The 17,368-nt window shown below is 49.0% G+C and overlaps 7 protein-coding genes and 1 non-coding gene across 8 annotated transcripts, besides 1 other annotated feature; 5 read left to right on the forward strand and 3 right to left on the reverse strand.

Annotated features, from left to right (window-relative positions):
• An12g06420 (uncharacterized protein) lies at positions 1–1,260 on the forward strand (the record flags this gene model as incomplete). Its single annotated transcript, XM_059750971.1, has 1 exon — positions 1–1,260. A coding segment is annotated over one exon (1,260 nt), but the record flags the coding sequence as incomplete, so codon positions are not given.
• Positions 1–5,295: a mobile genetic element (Title: probable transposon Tncw1 - Aspergillus niger).
• On the forward strand, positions 1,293–5,159 carry An12g06430 (uncharacterized protein; the record flags this gene model as incomplete). The annotated part of the gene is made up of 1 exon (XM_001395664.3): positions 1,293–5,159. One exon carries the CDS (start codon positions 1,293–1,295, stop codon positions 5,157–5,159), a length of 3,867 nt encoding a protein of 1,288 aa, XP_001395701.3.
• A 112-nt stretch (positions 5,296–5,407) lies between the features above and the next one.
• On the reverse strand, positions 5,408–6,550 carry An12g06440 (uncharacterized protein; the record flags this gene model as incomplete). Its single annotated transcript, XM_001395665.3, has 1 exon — positions 5,408–6,550. One exon carries the CDS (start codon positions 6,548–6,550, stop codon positions 5,408–5,410), a length of 1,143 nt encoding a protein of 380 aa, XP_001395702.3.
• A 562-nt stretch (positions 6,551–7,112) lies between these two features.
• On the forward strand, positions 7,113–7,231 carry 5S rRNA. Its single transcript, XR_009468044.1, has one exon. It is a non-coding gene; the product is annotated as a 5S ribosomal RNA (ribosomal RNA).
• Positions 7,232–8,809: 1,578 nt separating this feature from the next.
• On the forward strand, positions 8,810–9,583 carry An12g06460 (uncharacterized protein; the record flags this gene model as incomplete). Its single annotated transcript, XM_059750972.1, has 3 exons — positions 8,810–8,854; positions 9,025–9,330; positions 9,365–9,583. The coding sequence occupies 3 exons, from the start codon at positions 8,810–8,812 to the stop codon at positions 9,581–9,583; spliced, it is 570 nt and encodes a 189-aa protein (XP_059601856.1).
• Positions 9,584–10,061: 478 nt separating this feature from the next.
• On the reverse strand, positions 10,062–11,402 carry An12g06470 (uncharacterized protein; the record flags this gene model as incomplete). Its single annotated transcript, XM_001395667.3, has 1 exon — positions 10,062–11,402. The coding sequence occupies one exon, from the start codon at positions 11,400–11,402 to the stop codon at positions 10,062–10,064; it is 1,341 nt and encodes a 446-aa protein (XP_001395704.3).
• A 510-nt stretch (positions 11,403–11,912) lies between these two features.
• An12g06480 (uncharacterized protein) lies at positions 11,913–14,740 on the reverse strand (the record flags this gene model as incomplete). Its single annotated transcript, XM_001395668.3, has 5 exons — positions 11,913–12,963; positions 13,061–13,173; positions 13,227–13,760; positions 13,867–14,504; positions 14,554–14,740. 5 exons carry the CDS (start codon positions 14,738–14,740, stop codon positions 11,913–11,915), a joined length of 2,523 nt encoding a protein of 840 aa, XP_001395705.3.
• A 708-nt stretch (positions 14,741–15,448) lies between these two features.
• Positions 15,449–17,290, forward strand: An12g06490 (uncharacterized protein; the record flags this gene model as incomplete). Its single annotated transcript, XM_001395669.1, has 3 exons — positions 15,449–15,568; positions 15,630–16,444; positions 16,495–17,290. The coding sequence occupies 3 exons, from the start codon at positions 15,449–15,451 to the stop codon at positions 17,288–17,290; spliced, it is 1,731 nt and encodes a 576-aa protein (XP_001395706.1).
• Positions 17,291–17,368: the final 78 nt, after the last annotated feature.

The following is a 17,368-nucleotide window of genomic DNA, read 5'->3' on the forward strand; positions in this document are numbered from 1 at the left end:
GTGTGCCGAGCGGGCACTAGTCTCGGCCCGATGGCGATCCCGGCAGGGGTTACCGAACCCCATCCCACAAACACCCAAGAAACAGCGACAATTTTCAGCGACTATGACTTTCGCCCAAGGATCCCAGCAGCAAGAAAACGCCGCAGGCGCGGCCTCGACGGAGAGGAAAATGAGCCGATCGCGAACCCTGAATTTGCGACCGGCGGAGAAAGCAACGGGCGGGTGACGAACCAAGACGTCCGACAGTATTTCAACAGCTTCAATGAGGCACTCAAACACCAGACTGAAATAATTGAGACAGTGAGGGCGGAGGTCCAAGAACTGAAAGCTGAACAACAGCTCCTGCGAACCCACAATAAGGAACTGCAGGAAGAAATCGAAGCCCTACGGGCCAAACTGGAGGCACAACCGCTGAACGCCCCCGTGAACAGATCCTGGGCGGAAGTGGCTGCTGGCAACCCTCAGCCAAACCCAGCGAGAACCGTCCCGCGCCCCAGGAAGGAACCCAACTGTGTCCGAATTAGTACCGCACCAACCCTCGATCAAGATGTTGACAATGACCGATTCTCAAGAGCCCTTCCTACTGAAGCAGCGAACACGCACATCAGGACCGCCCTGCTGAACGCAGAGACCACCAAAGAAGTGCAAGTCGCGGGCATTGGTACTACCAAAACGGGGTATGTCATCCGATTCCGGGACACCCAGTCTGCTGAGACAGCCCGGAACAGCACCGAGTGGCTGGAGGAGTTGGGAAACAACACCAAAGTAGTGAAGCCCCGGTTTGGGATCGTGGTTCACCGAGTCCCAACTGAGGACTTTGAACTAGAAGGAAACAAGAAACAGGGAATCGAGAAGATTATGGCTGAGAATGACCTCCATGACAAGAAATTCCGGGTCGAAGATATTGCATGGTTGAAGAAGAGGGACATGCCTTTAGGGAAATCAGCCTCGATGGGGGTCTGGTTGGACTCACCGGAGGCAGCAGAATGGATTATAGATAACGGAATATTAGTGGGGCAAAGGTTCATCGGGAGCGTGGAACCCTACCGGGTGGAGAAGAAGAGGTGTCGCCGCTGCCAACAATTTGGCCACCTAGCCTGGTCATGCAAGGAACGAGTGAAGTGCGGACATTGCGCGGGTCACCACGACCAGCGTCACTGCTTCCCAGGAATAAGACCCAGATGCTCAGACTGCAATGGAGAACACCCAACGGGCGACCGGGCATGTCAGGCATCCCCTAACCCCAGTCCATTCCAATGACGGCAACCCTTCGCATCTTACAGTTGAACATCATGAAATCGAGGGCAGGGATGGAAGCCCTCATCAACGACCATCAAAGCCAAAACCTGGACCTACTTCTGATTCAGGAACCGCCAAAGACAGCATACCACACCCATGTTAACCACAGTGCTTGGCGACTCTACCGACCGACACACCCGGAAATACCGCGGTTCCGCAGCCTCCTCTATGTCAACCGGAGGATCTCCACATCATCACACCGCCAGATCCACTGCAATCACCCAGACGTGGTAGGCATCAAAATCTGGACTTCAGAACTACAGTACCTGGTATTCTCAATCTACATCCCGCCAATAGCGATGCATGAGCCGTTCGAAGCCAGCAGCGCCCAGGAGATACTGGAGGAAATCCAGAAAATTATCCAAGAACATACAGAGCAGAATAGCCGTACGACAAAACTTATCTTAGCAGGCGACTTTAACCGTCACCACCCTGCATGGAGCCATCGCGCGGTCCATCACCGCTTCGCACAACATGCGGAGGAACTGATCAACTTCTTTCAAGCCCACGAGCTACAGTGGTGCCTGGCTAAAGGCGACATAACATACTGGTCCCTTAATCAACCGGGAAAGACATCAGTTCTCGACCTCACGCTTACCAACGATGTAACACGCTTGATCAAATGCCAACTCTACCACGACCACTATGGGTCAGACCACCGAGGAACATATTCGGAATGGAATCTCCAGGCAGAGCAAACTAGAAAGCCCAAACCGAAAAGGGCGTATGACCGAGCTGACTGGGCCCGAGTAGCTCAAGATATACTAAGACAGATCGACCCACCTGTGAATATTCAGTCGGCCCAGGATCTAGACTACGCGGTCAACAACCTAATCCAGACCACAGTAGCTGCCCTAGACCGACATGTGCCGGTGCAGGCCCCGTGCCCATACTCGAAGCGCTGGTTCACTACGGATCTCAAGGCCCAGCAGATTGAGGTTAACCAGATCCGGCGACGGTGGCAAAACAGATGCGCCCTGCTAGGGCCTAACCACCCAATGACGAAGATACTTTTCGAAGAAATGCGGCAGAAAAGACGAGAGTGGACCAGAGCAATTGAGAAAGCAAAAGGTAGACACTGGAAGGAATTTCTTGACAAAGCCGGCGAAGGCCATCTGTGGAAAGCAGCTACTTACACGCGGCCCCGGGATACCTACATGAGCATCCCCACCCTCAGAGTAGGCACTGAAGAGGTGACAGATAACCAAGGGAAAGCAGAGGCATTCCTGCAAGCCTTCTTCCCCATGATGGCTGAACCCGAGCCAGAGGAACTGGTGAACCCCGCGGAGGAGCTACCATGGGAACCGATTACTGAACAAGAGATCTACCGGTCGCTCAGAGTGGCCAAGGGGACTACAGCCCCTGGTAGAGATGGGATCCCCACGCTTGTCTGGAAACACTTGTGGACCTACCTTAAAGATATTATCACCATGATCTTCACGAAATCAGTGGACCTGGGCCATCACCCCAGACAATGGAGGCAGGCGCGGATTGTCGTGCTGCGGAAACCAGGCAAACCCGATTATTCAGCCCCGGGGGCATACCGACCGATCTCACTGCTCAATACCCTAGGGAAGGTCCTGGAGGCAGTCATGGCGCGCAGGCTGTCGTACTGGGCAGAGAAACATGGACTTCTTCCAGATACACAGTATGGAGGCAGGCCAGGACGGAGTACAGAGCAAGCCCTGCTTGTCCTTGCCAATGCGATAGACCGAGCATGGGCACAGTCCAGAATAGTCACACTTATTGCGTTTGACCTGAAAGGCGCGTTCAACGGAGTGTACCAGTCTAGCCTGGACGTTCAACTACGGGCCAAAGGCATTCCGTCAAAGGCCCGACAATGGATCAGCAGCTTCATGGAGGACCGACAAGCTAGTATCACATTCGATGACTTTGAAACAGACGACCTTCCCCTAGGAAATGCAGGCCTGGCCCAAGGATCCCCACTCTCGCCAATCCTCTTTGGATTCTATAATTCAGATCTAGTTAATCAACCGGTCAACAGTAATGGTGGAGCATCAGCCTTCATCGATGACTACTTCCGCTGGCGGATCAGCTCGTCAGCGGAAGAGAATATCAAGAAAATCCAAGAAGAGGACATTCCGCGGATTGAACAATGGGCGCGTCAAACAGGCGCGTCATTTGCCGCTGAAAAAACCGAGCTGATTCACTTGACCCGACGCAAAACGGCACACAGAATCGGACAGATCCGGATGAACGGCCAGGTTATTCAACCAGCCGACACTGCCAAGCTTCTAGGAGTCATCTTTGACAAGGAGCTGCGGTGGAAAGAGCACGTACAGAGAGCAGTTCAACGAGCAAGCAAGGTAAACATAGCCCTGAGTGGGCTACGGCACCTTCGGCCGGAACAGATGCGCCAGCTCTACCAGGCCTGCGTGCTACCAGTGCTGGATTACGCATCCACAGTCTGGCATAAACCACTCCGAGACAAGATCCATCTGAGGCTTCTTGAGACAGTTCAACGGACCGCCCTCATCCGGATCCTGTCGGCCTTCCGGACAGTATCCACGGCAGCTCTCGAAGTCGAAGCCCACATGCTGCCTACCCACCTGCGACTCAAGCAACGGGCACAGATAGTGATAGCCCGCTTCAGCACCTTACCGGAAGACCACCCAGTCCATGATGTCATCAGCCGGGCAAGAGTACGCAGCACCCAGGTCGGCAATAGGGCGCGCTTTCCCCTGGCAGAAACCCTACGAACAATGAACCTCACGCGGCTGCAAGCCCTGGAAAGAATTGACCCCAGACCACTAGCACCTTGGCGAGCCCAATCTTTCACCGATATTGAAATTGAGCCGGATCGGGAGAAAGCACAGACCAATGCTCTAGCAAGAGCGGCCACACCCAACATTACAGTCTTTTCGGATGCCTCGGGCAAAGAGAATCAGCTAGGAGCCGCGGCGGTGGCTCTCGACCACAACCAGCGGATCGTAGGGTCTCGACAAGTCAGCATTGGTTCGATGGAGTTCTGGTCCGTCTACGCAGCTGAGCTAATGGCGATCTACTACGCGATCGGGCTGGTTTTTCAGCTCGCGCAGAAGAACCAGAGATCCAGAGCAACAGACGCAGAACCAGCGACAATCCTTAGTGACAGCATGTCGGCCCTGCAGGTTATCAAAAACTCCTGGAACAAATCAGGCCAGCGTATCATTCAGGCGATTCACCAGTCGGCCGGGGAGCTCAGGGCGCGAGGGATCCCACTGCGACTACAATGGGTTCCGGGTCACTGCGGCAACCCTGGAAACGAAGCAGCAGACCGCCTAGCCAAAGCCACGGTAGGGGGTGAAAAGAGACACCCCTTTAGACATCTTCTGTCACGAGAGAAAAGGTACATCCGCAGGAATATTAGCGACGAATGGCACCAAGAATGGAGGGCCTCTCGAAACGGAGGACATCTCCGCCGCATTGATCGGGCCCTACCGGCCAACCGGACCCGCCGGCTCTACGGCTCGCTCCCCCGAAACCGAGCCTACTTACTCACCCAACTCCGGACCGGCCACTCATGGCTGGCGACACACGGAAAACAGCGCGGGCTCCGAGACGATGAGAAATGTGAATGTGGGGCAACGGAAACCGTGGTCCACGTGTTAATCGATTGCCCGCGGCTTAGTGGGCTACGCCAAGCCCTCCGACGGAAGATTGGAGGGGCATTCAACAATATTTCAGATATGCTGGGAGGAGCAGGACAAGGTAGGGAGGGTAGGTTCCAAGATGGTCCGCAAGACAGTAGCGTCCTCGGGGCGGTCCTGGACTTTGCGGAGGCATCGCAGAGATTCCGAAGTCGCGCGCCACGAGGGCGGCAAAACACAACCCCAGGCACTGGCCACCACAGGCCTTGACGAGGCTCCAAGTTCGTCAGGAAAGTAATAGTCTACGAGGAATGGATGTACATAGAGTGTGGAGATAGTAGTACCCTGCATGTCGCTCAGGCGAGGGGTCAGCGTATGAATCAACAACAACAACAACTACTATACAACGTGTTCTCAAATATCTGTATCATCTTGCCTATCTTCTCATCTCCGGGAGGGAGAACCTGTACCCCGAACACACCGCAAAGTCCAGAAAGACGGTCAATAAACTGTTTTAGCTACGTCAGTGGACCTATAACTAATATCCGCAGGCTGGGAGGACATACCCAGAATAAATTTGGCTTTCCGCTCCAGATTAGTGTTCCCTTCTGTCGCCCCGACGGCGTATCTTGCGTGGTCAGTATGCCGCCGAGCCCCCAGTCATATTCGGATTCGGTATCGAATATGCCAATGAACGCATTCGGGGGGTGGTTTCTGATGTATTCATTCAGCGAATGCTTGCTTGAGTGGCTCAGCTGCGGGCTAAACAATTTTTCTGTGGTCTGCCGACTCAACAGCTTCTCGTCATCAACTAGTAGTGAGAAGAGAATTTCTAAGTAACTCTCCATGTCCCCATAAGCACCTTGGCTACCAAAGCATTCTGTTACCCCTTCAGTTAAGAATCGTCCTGTGAAGTCGGTCACACGTTCTGAGTTGGGTTCCCTAATTGCCATGCGGATTTGGTTATTGCGGATATCTGGCTTAGCTGCTGGCCAGAAGGTAATTCCCTGTATTCCAAGCGGACCCCAGATATTCTCCTGCATATAACTTTCTAGATCCTGACCAGATAGTTTTTCCACTAGCTGACCAACCCAGTCGATACCACAACCATACTCGAAACTCGTCCCTGGCTCGTAAGTCAAAGGGTATCCAAATCTTTCCTTGACCGTCTCGCCAGAGTTAATGTGCCGACCTTGACACGCTGAAAACCTGGCTAGATCCGAGTTCGTCATATCATAGCCTGTCCCGGCAGTGTGCGTCAGGAGGTGTCGAAGAGTAATCGGATTTTGGCGTTCTCTCAGGAGCGGTATGCCTTCCTTGTCCCATCCTGTAAGTATCTTTGACTGCGCTAGATCGGGAAGTAGAGGTCCAACGTCATCATCTAGACTTATAGTTCCTCGTTCAACTAGTTGCAACGCCGCGATGCAAGTCATAAGCTTGGTCATAGACGCAAAGGCCATAACGGATTGGGGCGACAACGGTACGCCCGTGTCATTGCAGGCAGATCTCCCAAATGCCTTAACATATCGCAGAGATCCAGTCTTATTTGTCGCTGCCACTACCACACCGGGAAATACGCCATCTTCGATGGCCTTCTCCAATGAGTCTTCCAGCCTCGCGAACAGGGCCTCGGGATAATTTGCCTCCCCTTTTTCAACCATTTTTTCTTGTGAACTGGAGAAGGAGCTGGTAGGTGGTATAAACTCCCAAGATCTGCATTATATACTATTGCCTATCTACCCGGATTGGGTGCTTGTAACGGATATTGCGGCTAATATCGGGATTGGGAATGATCCAAAGAGATGGAAGTAATTAATCACATCTTGGAGAGCCGTGGGACAGACATTACAAAGTACTATAGTACCCAGGCGGAGGCGGAGGCGGGGTACGGGTGCTGCGGGTGTTGCGGAACGGGAACAGAACCTGTGCTATCCGCTTCTTAGCCCCTACATGCACCAGTGATTCTTCTAGCAGAGAACACAACATGTACCAAATATTTCCAGCGCTTTCTTTACTGAGCATTGGGCCATACAACTGCTTGGACTGGGGCCATTACCCACTTGCGTTGTAATACAATGTATCTTTAGAGCCGTGAGCCTAATGAGTGAGGTTATGATCATGGTATTGGCATTGCATTGTGCTCGAATATGAAAAGAACCATGACAGGTCTGCTCGGTTTCAGTTATTTAGTCCTATATAATTCTAGTCAAAGGCAAAGCAAGTACATACGACCACAGGGTGTGGAAAACAGGGCTTCCCGTCCGCTCAGCCGTACTTAAGCCACACGCCGGGAGGTTAGTAGTTGGGTGGGTGACCACCAGCGAATCCCTTCTGTTGTATGTTTTTCCTTTTGCTTTTTCAATCTTTTGTTGTCTGGACTGCATATGCCCTTGATGATATATTGTCATTATCTGTCTTGAGAAATACTGGAACTGCCTCTGCCAAGGAATCTAGAAGACAACCGACAGACGGGGCTATTTCAGTTTGTGAAACAAATCAAACCGACCGAGACTTGCTATATTGAAACAGTATGTGCAAATGCGCCCGTGCAAGTCTATTATCATGTCCCAAGGACCCAGCTCACTATCTATTTGGACCAGGTTTAGAGTATATTTAATTCGCAGTCTCCTGTCTTCTTCTCAGAAAAGTCCTAGCCTGTCCAGGATAAGTAAGAGTCGATGGGCCTGGGCGATCTCCAGATCGCCTAGTTCATTAGGGTAGAAACGAAGCCCAAAGCGCACCCATATAGCTCCCTCTGTTGACAAAAGTTGTAGCAGTAGGGCGTCACATCCAAGTAGATGAATAGAAAAAACGATAATAATATTTTTCTCTACAACAAGATCATATAAAGCTAAACTAGCTAATCTATCTATGCAATAAAAAACAATATAAGAATTATTTCTTTTATTCTGTTTTGAATATACCAAGTCAGCACGCAACAAATACTATAATTGCGTAATATATATCGGAAGATGACTTTTCGAGGCTGACTAGTAGAATCTATCTATGCTATTCCACTTAGGTATCATTGGCAGGGTTATAAATTTACTTACATCTTTGGGCGTCCGGGAGAGGGGAATATTGGCTTTAACTCAACAAAACGACTTTCATTTACAAATCTGTATCACGTTCGTCGATAGGCACTATACGTGCTTCATCCCGTAAGAGCGTTTCGTCATAATATGCAAAGAAAGTGTAACTTACAGGACATTGTTATTAACTTCGTGGGCTACATATATTCATGTTAAGGTTTTTATGAATACGGGTACGACGTGGCGCCGCCGCTGATACCGTCATGCTGTAAACTCTTCTTATTGGATTATTTGTTCGGCGCTGAAACCGAATGCTGGAGTGGCCAGCAAATATATCTGGAGTAATGGCAATTTCTGGGCGACAGTTTATCTTGAAAATTATGCCCTGCAGTAGCATTCCCCTTTGCACTTATGAGCCACCTGTTGTCAGGTGACATTGAATTGCAACTACCACATACCTATTTTGCCAGCATGGAATGGCCTTGTCCAGGCTCCATAAGTGTTTATTCAGTACTTGGATTGACGATAGGCGCGTCTGGGATTCTTTACTACTACGTTAGACGCGCGTTTAAGCGCCATGGACAGCTTCTTCAACGAGGTATAAGAACAATAGTGGACTGCGAGCCTCCCAACCGCAGACTAGAGTATATCTTTCATACGCTCCAATTTCTTAATGTTACACTGACTGTCCACAGCGTCGTCGCAGTACATGGGTTAGGCGCGCACCCTGAATTTACTTGGACGACGAGAGGCCCAAACCAGTCTCGCGTAAACTGGCTAACGGACCTTTTCCCACGAGATTTCGGCAAAGCACGGGTCATGACATTTGGCCATAACTCTGATTGGTTTGTCCGGGCGAGCAACAACACGCCGTTTGAAAATGCCAAGATGCTTTTACGAGCAGTAAACGAGGCAAGGCGTGAACACCACAAGGTCAGTCATCAGATAATTGAGATAACTTTAGGAAACACAGAAGTAACCTCCTTGGCTTATACCGCAGTGTGGCATCATTTTCATCGGGCATAGCTTTGGTGGCATTATAATCAAAGAGGTCAGCGCACCATGACCAGTCTAAAGCGATCTGACTTATCTAATTTGTAAAGGCAATATGCTTGGCGAAAACGGACAGACAGTATAGGGACATATTGGATGATACAATCGGTATAATTTTTCTTGGAACGCCTCATCAAGGGTCCGATATTCCCCAGTTTGGAGCCATGATAGCACGACTGACATGGGTATTTGGATCGAGCACAATGCTACTGAAGGGTCTCTACAGGGATAATCCTCATCTATCAGACTTACAAGAACGGTTCATGAGCGTTATTCGGAGAAGAAGAGATATTAAGCTCGTCGCGATGTATGAGAGGCTCCATACGTACTTTGCTCAACTTATATATCTAGGCTTCGTAAGTACAGACCACTGCATGCTCTGCATACCAGAAATACTTACAAAGAATGAAAAAGATTGTCGAGAGGAATGCTGCAATGCTTGATGTGGCCGAAAACTTTGCAGTCGAGAAAGATCATATGGGGCTGAACAAGTGCGCCTCACGAAATGATCCGGCATATGACGCAATTTGTCAAGGCATCAATGCAATACGGAACCATGCAGAGAGCAGAGGGCTGAAGAGAAAATACTTAGAATGGTCGGAGAGGTAAAGGCTCTAGTTTGCAAGTTGTGAAGGACCAGCTATACGTGAAACCGAACCTATGTTTAAAATCAACAAAAATAAATAAAAATAAATGAAAGCTTAGTAATTCTTACTGACCTTATATATACTATATCGAATAATATGCCAGAGCCAAAATCCATAGTTTGGGTGATTACCATAACCATCTGACACTTTTCCTAGTAGATTGTGGGTCATAGTCTCACAGGTCTTGCGCATTACACATCATGTGTCCTTTGCTTGTTCCCCAAGATAAGCTTATTTATAATGAGCGACACGCTTCCTAGTACAGCAGATCCCAGGGTCACGGCCCTTTTTGTCATACAGTCACAATCTCTGCCAAGCTGCTGAGGCCAATGAGGCATTTGGCTGTGTTCTTTTGTCAACATTATAACTTTGCATTATAGTCATTAGGAGATTAGGAGCCGCCCCAGCTTTCCAAATAATGAGAGAACACGATCAAGTTATCAACTGTGTGAGCTCAGTAGCTTGTAGTGCGCGAATCGCTCTTGTTTGAATTGAAATGTCGCCAGAAGATTATTGATGAATTGGACGAACCCAAGAAAACCAACTAGCAGAAGTATAATGAGCGGGCCAATGATTGAAAAGACGGTAAAACCATACGAAGCATTTTGAAATGCACCATTGCCCTGCAGCTTGGTAGCCAGCCCAACCTGCATTGCCGTCAACACTAATGCGACATAAACAATTGTTGCAGTAAGGGGTGTTAGATAATCATAGAATAACTCAGTATATGTTTGATATGTGAAGTGATAACCTCGTAGGATACTGCCATAACGAAACATGTAGATTTTGTTGAGTCGTGAAAGCCTAAGTTCGCCGAACAAGTAACGTGCATTGATATTTTTAGGGTTAGTAGCTCCGTTCTCCAAGAGCTCCTTGACCAATTTAACCCACATTTCCCATGTGACGTTGTGTGGTAATAGGTGTTGGTCCTGGGCGATAGCAAAATCACTCTCTCGCTCAATTAAAGCGATATAAGAATATAAGAATCCTAGACCACATTCGTATAGATGTTTTTGTTGACAAACCCCGTCCCCTCTATCTGTCTCATAGTACATATAGTTGGACATGCAGGGACAGGGTTCTTTGCAGATCAGGTAAGATTTCCAAAATTGATGGCTTAGGAGGTATCGCGGGAGGGGCTTCAAATGGATACGCCGTGAAGGTTCCCAGACCATGTGCATGTCGATCCTCTCATCTGGCACAATTTGCCGGGAAGTTGCGGTTTGATAGTTTAGGGGCCTGGGTGGCATGGGTCGGCCAGCCAACCACAGGTATTTCTGAACCCGATTAAGACATTCGACAGAGAGATCGTTCTGTAAAAAGCGGGAAGTATCCGTAGTAGGAATGTAGGGGGTATAGTACTCGTCGCGAATGGAAGCAGGAGTGCAGAAAGTACTTGAAATGGAGACGTCAACACTGAATGGTGGCTTTGTGGGCATGCTTATACAAGAGACGGTATTGAACCGAGTTGATATTAGGTCATAAGTTAATAGGTTGGATGGTGAAAAAACCACAGCTAAGAACAGGCCTAGATAGATATGTTGTTTAGCTACCTTGAAAAGCCAAAAATTGAGGGTCGATCTGTTTTTCACTTGGACAGAGCCACTCCGAGGAGCACCATCACCCGGGTTGGCTAGAATCTTCGAGACCGGCCGAGAGTCCGGCGTTGGCAGGGTTAATGCACTAGATACTAAGGTTTCGAGTGGACCGGGGGAACGATCGGCGACCCAAGGTTTACGTAGGTCTTCTGCTCTTACCATGTATATTTTTTTTGAATCCATTATTGATTAATCTATAATTATTACTCCGTTTTTTCTTTAAAATATCGAATCTTTCTAATGTATAAATAGTTTAAAATAGTTAAAGTAACTGTTGGATCTTATTAAATGCGGGAGTATTATCCGCAAGGCTGTGTGAGATCATCTATAAATTTGGTACGTGTCAGACCCCGCTTTCTGAATGATAATAATCTATGCTTTTACTTGCATATCAAGAGTCTCTGAGAACATCGAGAAAAAATAGTTGAAAAAGCCAATGATGTGTATGTCATTGACTGCTGCCTTCAAAAATGTAGGCCAGGGAGCTTCGTTCATAAGTAGAGAAAGATATAATCAGTGTCCTAGTGCTCAAACCTTCCATCTGAGACGTTGATACTGAAATACTGCTTGAGTAGGGAACTAATATTGGCTTTAGCAGCGTTTGTTGCAGTAGCGGTGGGCTGCAGAAGCAGGGAAATATCATCATCGGGGGGCAGGTAGGCAAGGAACAAATGTCCAGGTCATGATAGTTGATCAGGACCTTGTTGACAACCCAACCAGCAGCTTCATAGCCTCGAATGCCGCAGTCCAGCGCACAGTCCTCAAGTACCGGGCGACTTCAACAGTAAGACCATGCGTACAGCACTTTCCCAGAGTGCGGCGAATATGCGTCGGAGATACGGACCCCATTAGCGAGACCATGTGGTTCATCAGCATTCTAGACTGCGCCTGGTGCATCTCTCTCTCATCTGGATGTCTACATATCTCACGGGAATCCGATATCCCGCTACCGAAGTGATGAAATGCCCAGCATGTCAGCGTCCCTATCAGCAAACACCATGGGTAGTGGAATACACCGTTCACATCCCAATTTTTCAAATTGAGAATTCCCTCACGAATCATCTGCGCCGCATGCCATGCTGCCTGATCTGCGGCGGTCGCATCTGTGCAGACCCAATCCCTAACCCAGTTTTCACTCATCTGGCGATCTTCTGGCATCACCATATGTCCAAAGATAGCTTTAGCACCGGCAGCAGCCTGCAGGTGACGAATTTCGCAGTTGATTACGATATGTGCGGTATGGTACAGTGCCAGAATGGCAACACTTTCTTGCCTGTGATTACTTCCTGGGGCCCAGCCGTCGCCCATGCTCTGAAACAAGCTCATGGTGTAAGCGTCGTAGTGTGCCTTCCACGTCTCCAGGGCATGGGCCATCCTCCGTCGCCATGGTCTCCATGGCTCCCCGCCGGGGTCTATGTCGCTCAGATAGATAGACCTGTTATCGAAATGCGCAATATCGTTACACATTGACATGATCCCATGCAGAACCAGCGTGAGCGATAACCTGTCCATCGGCAGGCTTTGAAATTTATCTCCATCTTGAACCAGGTGTTTGATCATATTGTTAAAGCATGCTGGCTCCATGTGGAATTTCCGGATTTGTTCCCAGGCTGCCTCGCTGGGCGCTTCCCACAAATCTTGGGAACATGGAAGCGGGACTTGGATATTATGCGTGGACATGTTGGGCATCGCGGAGTAGCAGGATACGTTTTGCGTATCCCACATGAAGACGAAGAGGATTAATCTGATCGATAGTTGTTAGGTAAGGGAAGAAAGAAAGAACAATAATGGGAAGGGAAAGAAAGCTGGCTATTAGAAGATGAACGGTTCAGTTTAGATACCTTTTATATTGCTCGGCGTAGGCGAAGTCCTTCCAGCCCAGTTCGGGTTGGACTAGATGACTAGGGAGCATAATCCCCCCACGGACGTGGTATCGGGATACCCGCCGAATGGCCTAAGTTTACACATGAGCATATGTTATCTTTTGATTACCGGGTGCATACTTACACCAAACAAAAGGGTGTGAATCAACATAGCATTTTCGCGCTGATACGGGCCAGCTCGATACATGCCATAGCATTCAAGAATGAGAAAAGACTGAAGTATCGGTAAATCGGGGATCGGAACGCTCATCAGTCCGCTAAGGATATACGGCACAAGGGCATCGTATAGGTACACGGACAGTTGGTGTGTGTCTTTGTTTTTGTAAGTCTGTCCTAGTATAATTATGGAGAGTAAAAAGATAGGGTCTCCTCCTTCTATGTCCAGCGTCGCCACATGCACCATCGGGTAGGATGAGTTGAAAAAGCGGAAGAAAAGACTGATATATTCATGCATGTTATCCATCGACAATAGCGCTGTATTGCCATCAATGATGATGCCTTCTGGTGTTACTGGCCGTATTTCAGATAGTAGCCTGAGAATATCGTCTCGTTTGGAAATGGAAAGGGCGATTCTGCCACTCGGATGGAGACTGGCACCTTGTGCCTCCTCATTCTCCGAAGTCTGTAAGTCCACAACGTGTATCAGGGGTTGGAGACACTGTTATAGAGTGGTCAGCATCCACAGCACGTTTTGCCCACATCACAATAAAGGGCAACCTAGGGCAGCAGAAAAGTCTGCTTCCTAGACGTAGAGAAATCCTTACCAACGGATCGTATGGATGTGGGGCGATATTCGTGGTATGCTGCACACCGCATGCTGACTCAGTATCCTGTCTTGGGATGGCCATTTCTGAACGACTGGACTGGATTTCTGCCCAGTTCAGGCTAAACGGCCTGTCAGGGGCAGGGGACGGTTGCTGTATCTCCTGTTGATAATTCTGATCCTCTACTTCCAAATGGGGTAGAGTCTGACCCGTGGCTGGAGGGGAGCAAGCCAAGCCCATTACATCAAAATGCACCGAATCAAAGGAAGTATCGTAGTACATATTGGTCAGTTCATCCAGGTTCATGGAGGGACTCGTTACATCTGCCACATGCGCTGCATCCAGTACTGAATGTGAGCTACGGGGACTGCGTTCGGATGGTTGCTGACCCGCAGATACATCGTCACCAGTGTCGCCATGTTGATTCTGGGTATCGATGTGACAAGAGGAAGGAGGATATGCCGGTTTTATGGAAGGCTTACCCTTGTCTGTATCCTGCACCAGGCGCGAAGGCAAAGGGGAGTGTGAATCCTCGGCCGTATGGAAGCCAGATATAGTTTTCCGGCGTGTCTGGAGGATGCCTAGTCCTGCACCACCGGCCAGACCATCCTTCATCGTATGGCGGGCTTTGTGTCGTTCTATAGGAAGAGTTAGAACATGTCGCCAAAAAAGGCTGTTGATGCCTACCCAGCAGGTCTAGTCTCTTGAACGAGGCATTGCATCGACCGCAGACCCAGCGGGTCTCAGAGTGGTTCAGCGAGTGTCGTTGCAGGTGAGACAACCGGGTGAAGGCCTTGCCACACCCTGCCATAGAACAGCGATAGCGCTTCTCTCGTGAGTGGTTAGCTTGTGGTTTCTTCCTGTCAACAGTCATGGTTGCGTCCTAGTCATTCCTCCGATCAGGATTATGCGATGTGGTTGCGATCATAGAACAGAAATATAGATTATTGTAGCAATATGGATATTAGTTGGTGGAAAGCGAGGTAATGCTTCAGAGTTGGCCCTGAATGGAAGCTAATCGGCCTGTGTACACTTTCTCTCCTTCATCGAATGGTCAAAATTGGGGTTAAGTTGATCCGCTGATCTGTGTTGACATGTAAAGCCGTGATTTTTGTCTTACAGCAGTTTTCACATGGGTACTGTCTGAGGGACTGAAAGATTTTCCATTTTTTGGAGAGAGGGTTATCCGTCCTTTTGCCGATTAAGGGAAGCAAAATGATAAGAGCCGAAAGTGGGGATCACCCGGACGGCGTTCTATAGCCGGCTGGACTATCCGGATAATGCACCTAGTCCATGGGGACGGTGATGCAGTCCCACCCTCTTCGCACTCCCCATTCTTGCCCCACGTAAGATTCATCTACGATAACGCTGATGGGCTTATCCCCACCTAGACTAGATTCGTGGTGTAGAGTCCCACTCATAGCCCTGGGTTCTCCAGACACGGGGTATGCAAATTGGGAGATGCAGAGATGCAAGGAAAGAAAATAAAAACATTTGACGTATGCCTCTGCATCCCGATTGAAGAATCAACTCTTTTGACAATTATACGACGCCTTTCCCAAGTTAAAGGAAAATTTTCAAGATGCCACTTGAATACCGCACTGCCGAGGTAATTGTGGTTGGGACAGGAATAGGTGGTCTGGCAGCCACGAAAACCTATCTTGAACTGTCACCTCAAACAGATATTGTGCTTCTTGAAAAGGTAAGTCACAGAAATTTCTTCCTTTTTTCCCGGCAAGCCCAAGGTCTAATTAAAACAATAGCGACCGACCATTGGGGGCGTCTGGGCTGAAGAAAACTGCTATGAAGGACTCAAGACGAACAACCTCGGGGGAACGTATGAATTCACCGACTTCCCCATGGGCGCCAAATATGGCATCACCGAAGACGGTCATATCCCTGGCCATGTGCTGCACCGTTATCTGAATGATTTCGCGGACCACTTCGACATCCGTCGCCGGATACACTTCGGAATCCAGGTTCTGGAGATTGAAAAGCTCAGCCAAGGCTGGCGCTTAGTTACGGATACCAGCGATTCAATTCTGACTGTGATATATACATGTCAAAAACTTATTATGGCCACTGGATTGTCGTCGACCGCCAACCCAATCAATATCCGCGGGGTTGAGGAGTTTGGAAGGCCGGTAATCAACCATGTCCAATTGCGCGAGGAGGGAGCGCGTATTGCGCAGGACCCTAATATCAAAACCGTCACCGTTGTGGGTGCTTCAAAGACTGGATACGATGTTGTGCAACTAATGGCATCGAACGGCAAGAAGGTGGATTGGATCATACGCGAGTCCGGAGGGGGTGCAGTTTGGATGGCATCACCATGGGCTAAGTTCGCAGGGGCCAAGACAAAACTGGAGTTTCTAGTGACCATGAGATTTTTTACATGGTTTAGTCCATGCATATTCGGTGACTTTGATGGATTCAGCTGGATCAGAAAGGCGCTGCATCAAACTCGCTTGGGTAGATACATCGTGCACAAATTTTGGGAGGGAATGAGGACGGATATTATTGACCTGAACGGTTATCGCAGAGAAAAATGCTTGGAACATCTTGAACCTCTGGAAAGGTATGAAATTCACCTACAATCTCCCACAATCGTCACTAACGCTAGAGAAGTCTCTTCTGGTCTGCTCGGGTCGGAGTTCTCAACTACCCGTCCGATATTCACGACTATCTTCGCACTGGCCAGGTCAAGATCACACGGAAGGATATTGACCACTTATCGGGTCCCGGAATCGTGAATTTCGCAGACAGTACCAGCCTTCAGACGGATGCCCTAGTCGCCATCACCGGTTGGAAGCTCGCCCCGTCGGTTAAGTATAAACCCGATGGCGTCGATGCGAGCCTCGGCATTCCAAGCAGCAACCTAAGCGCAGAGGAAGAAAAGTTCTGGGATATACTTGATACCAAAGCAGACGAGGAGATCCTAAGCCGCTTTCCATACCTCCGGAATCCTCCACGTGGTATCCCCTACAAACAAGACGTCAGTCCCTTCCGCCTATACCGCGGCATTGCGCCGCCGTCGCTTGCGTCGAAGGGTGATAATTCTATTGCATATGTTAAGATGGTCCACAGCACGAGCAACATCATCATCGCAGAATGCCAAGCGTTGTGGACATTTGCTTATTTAACTGGAAGACTTGAGATTGATAAGGAGGACGTTTATCATCAGACCGCACTCTTGAGTCGATACGGAAAGCATCGTTATCCCTGTGGGTTCTCGTCGTGGTATCCAGAATTTGTCTACGATGCGGTGCCATATGCAGATATGCTCCTATCGGATCTGGGGGTCAATCATAAGCGAAAGCGTACGCTACGAGCGGAGATTTTTGAGGGTTATACGATCCATGATTATCGGGGAATAAATCAGGAGTGGAAGGAGGCCCAGATGAAGGGAGCAAAAGTAGCTTGAAAATGCCGTCTCGACTCCTCTCTATTTCCATTTCTATTCTTTTATTTTTTTTTTCTTCCTTTCTTTCTTTTTCTTTTT

This window comes from Aspergillus niger (assembly GCF_000002855.4).
Source record: "Aspergillus niger supercontig An12".
Lineage (NCBI taxonomy): Eukaryota > Fungi > Ascomycota > Eurotiomycetes > Eurotiales > Aspergillaceae > Aspergillus > Aspergillus niger.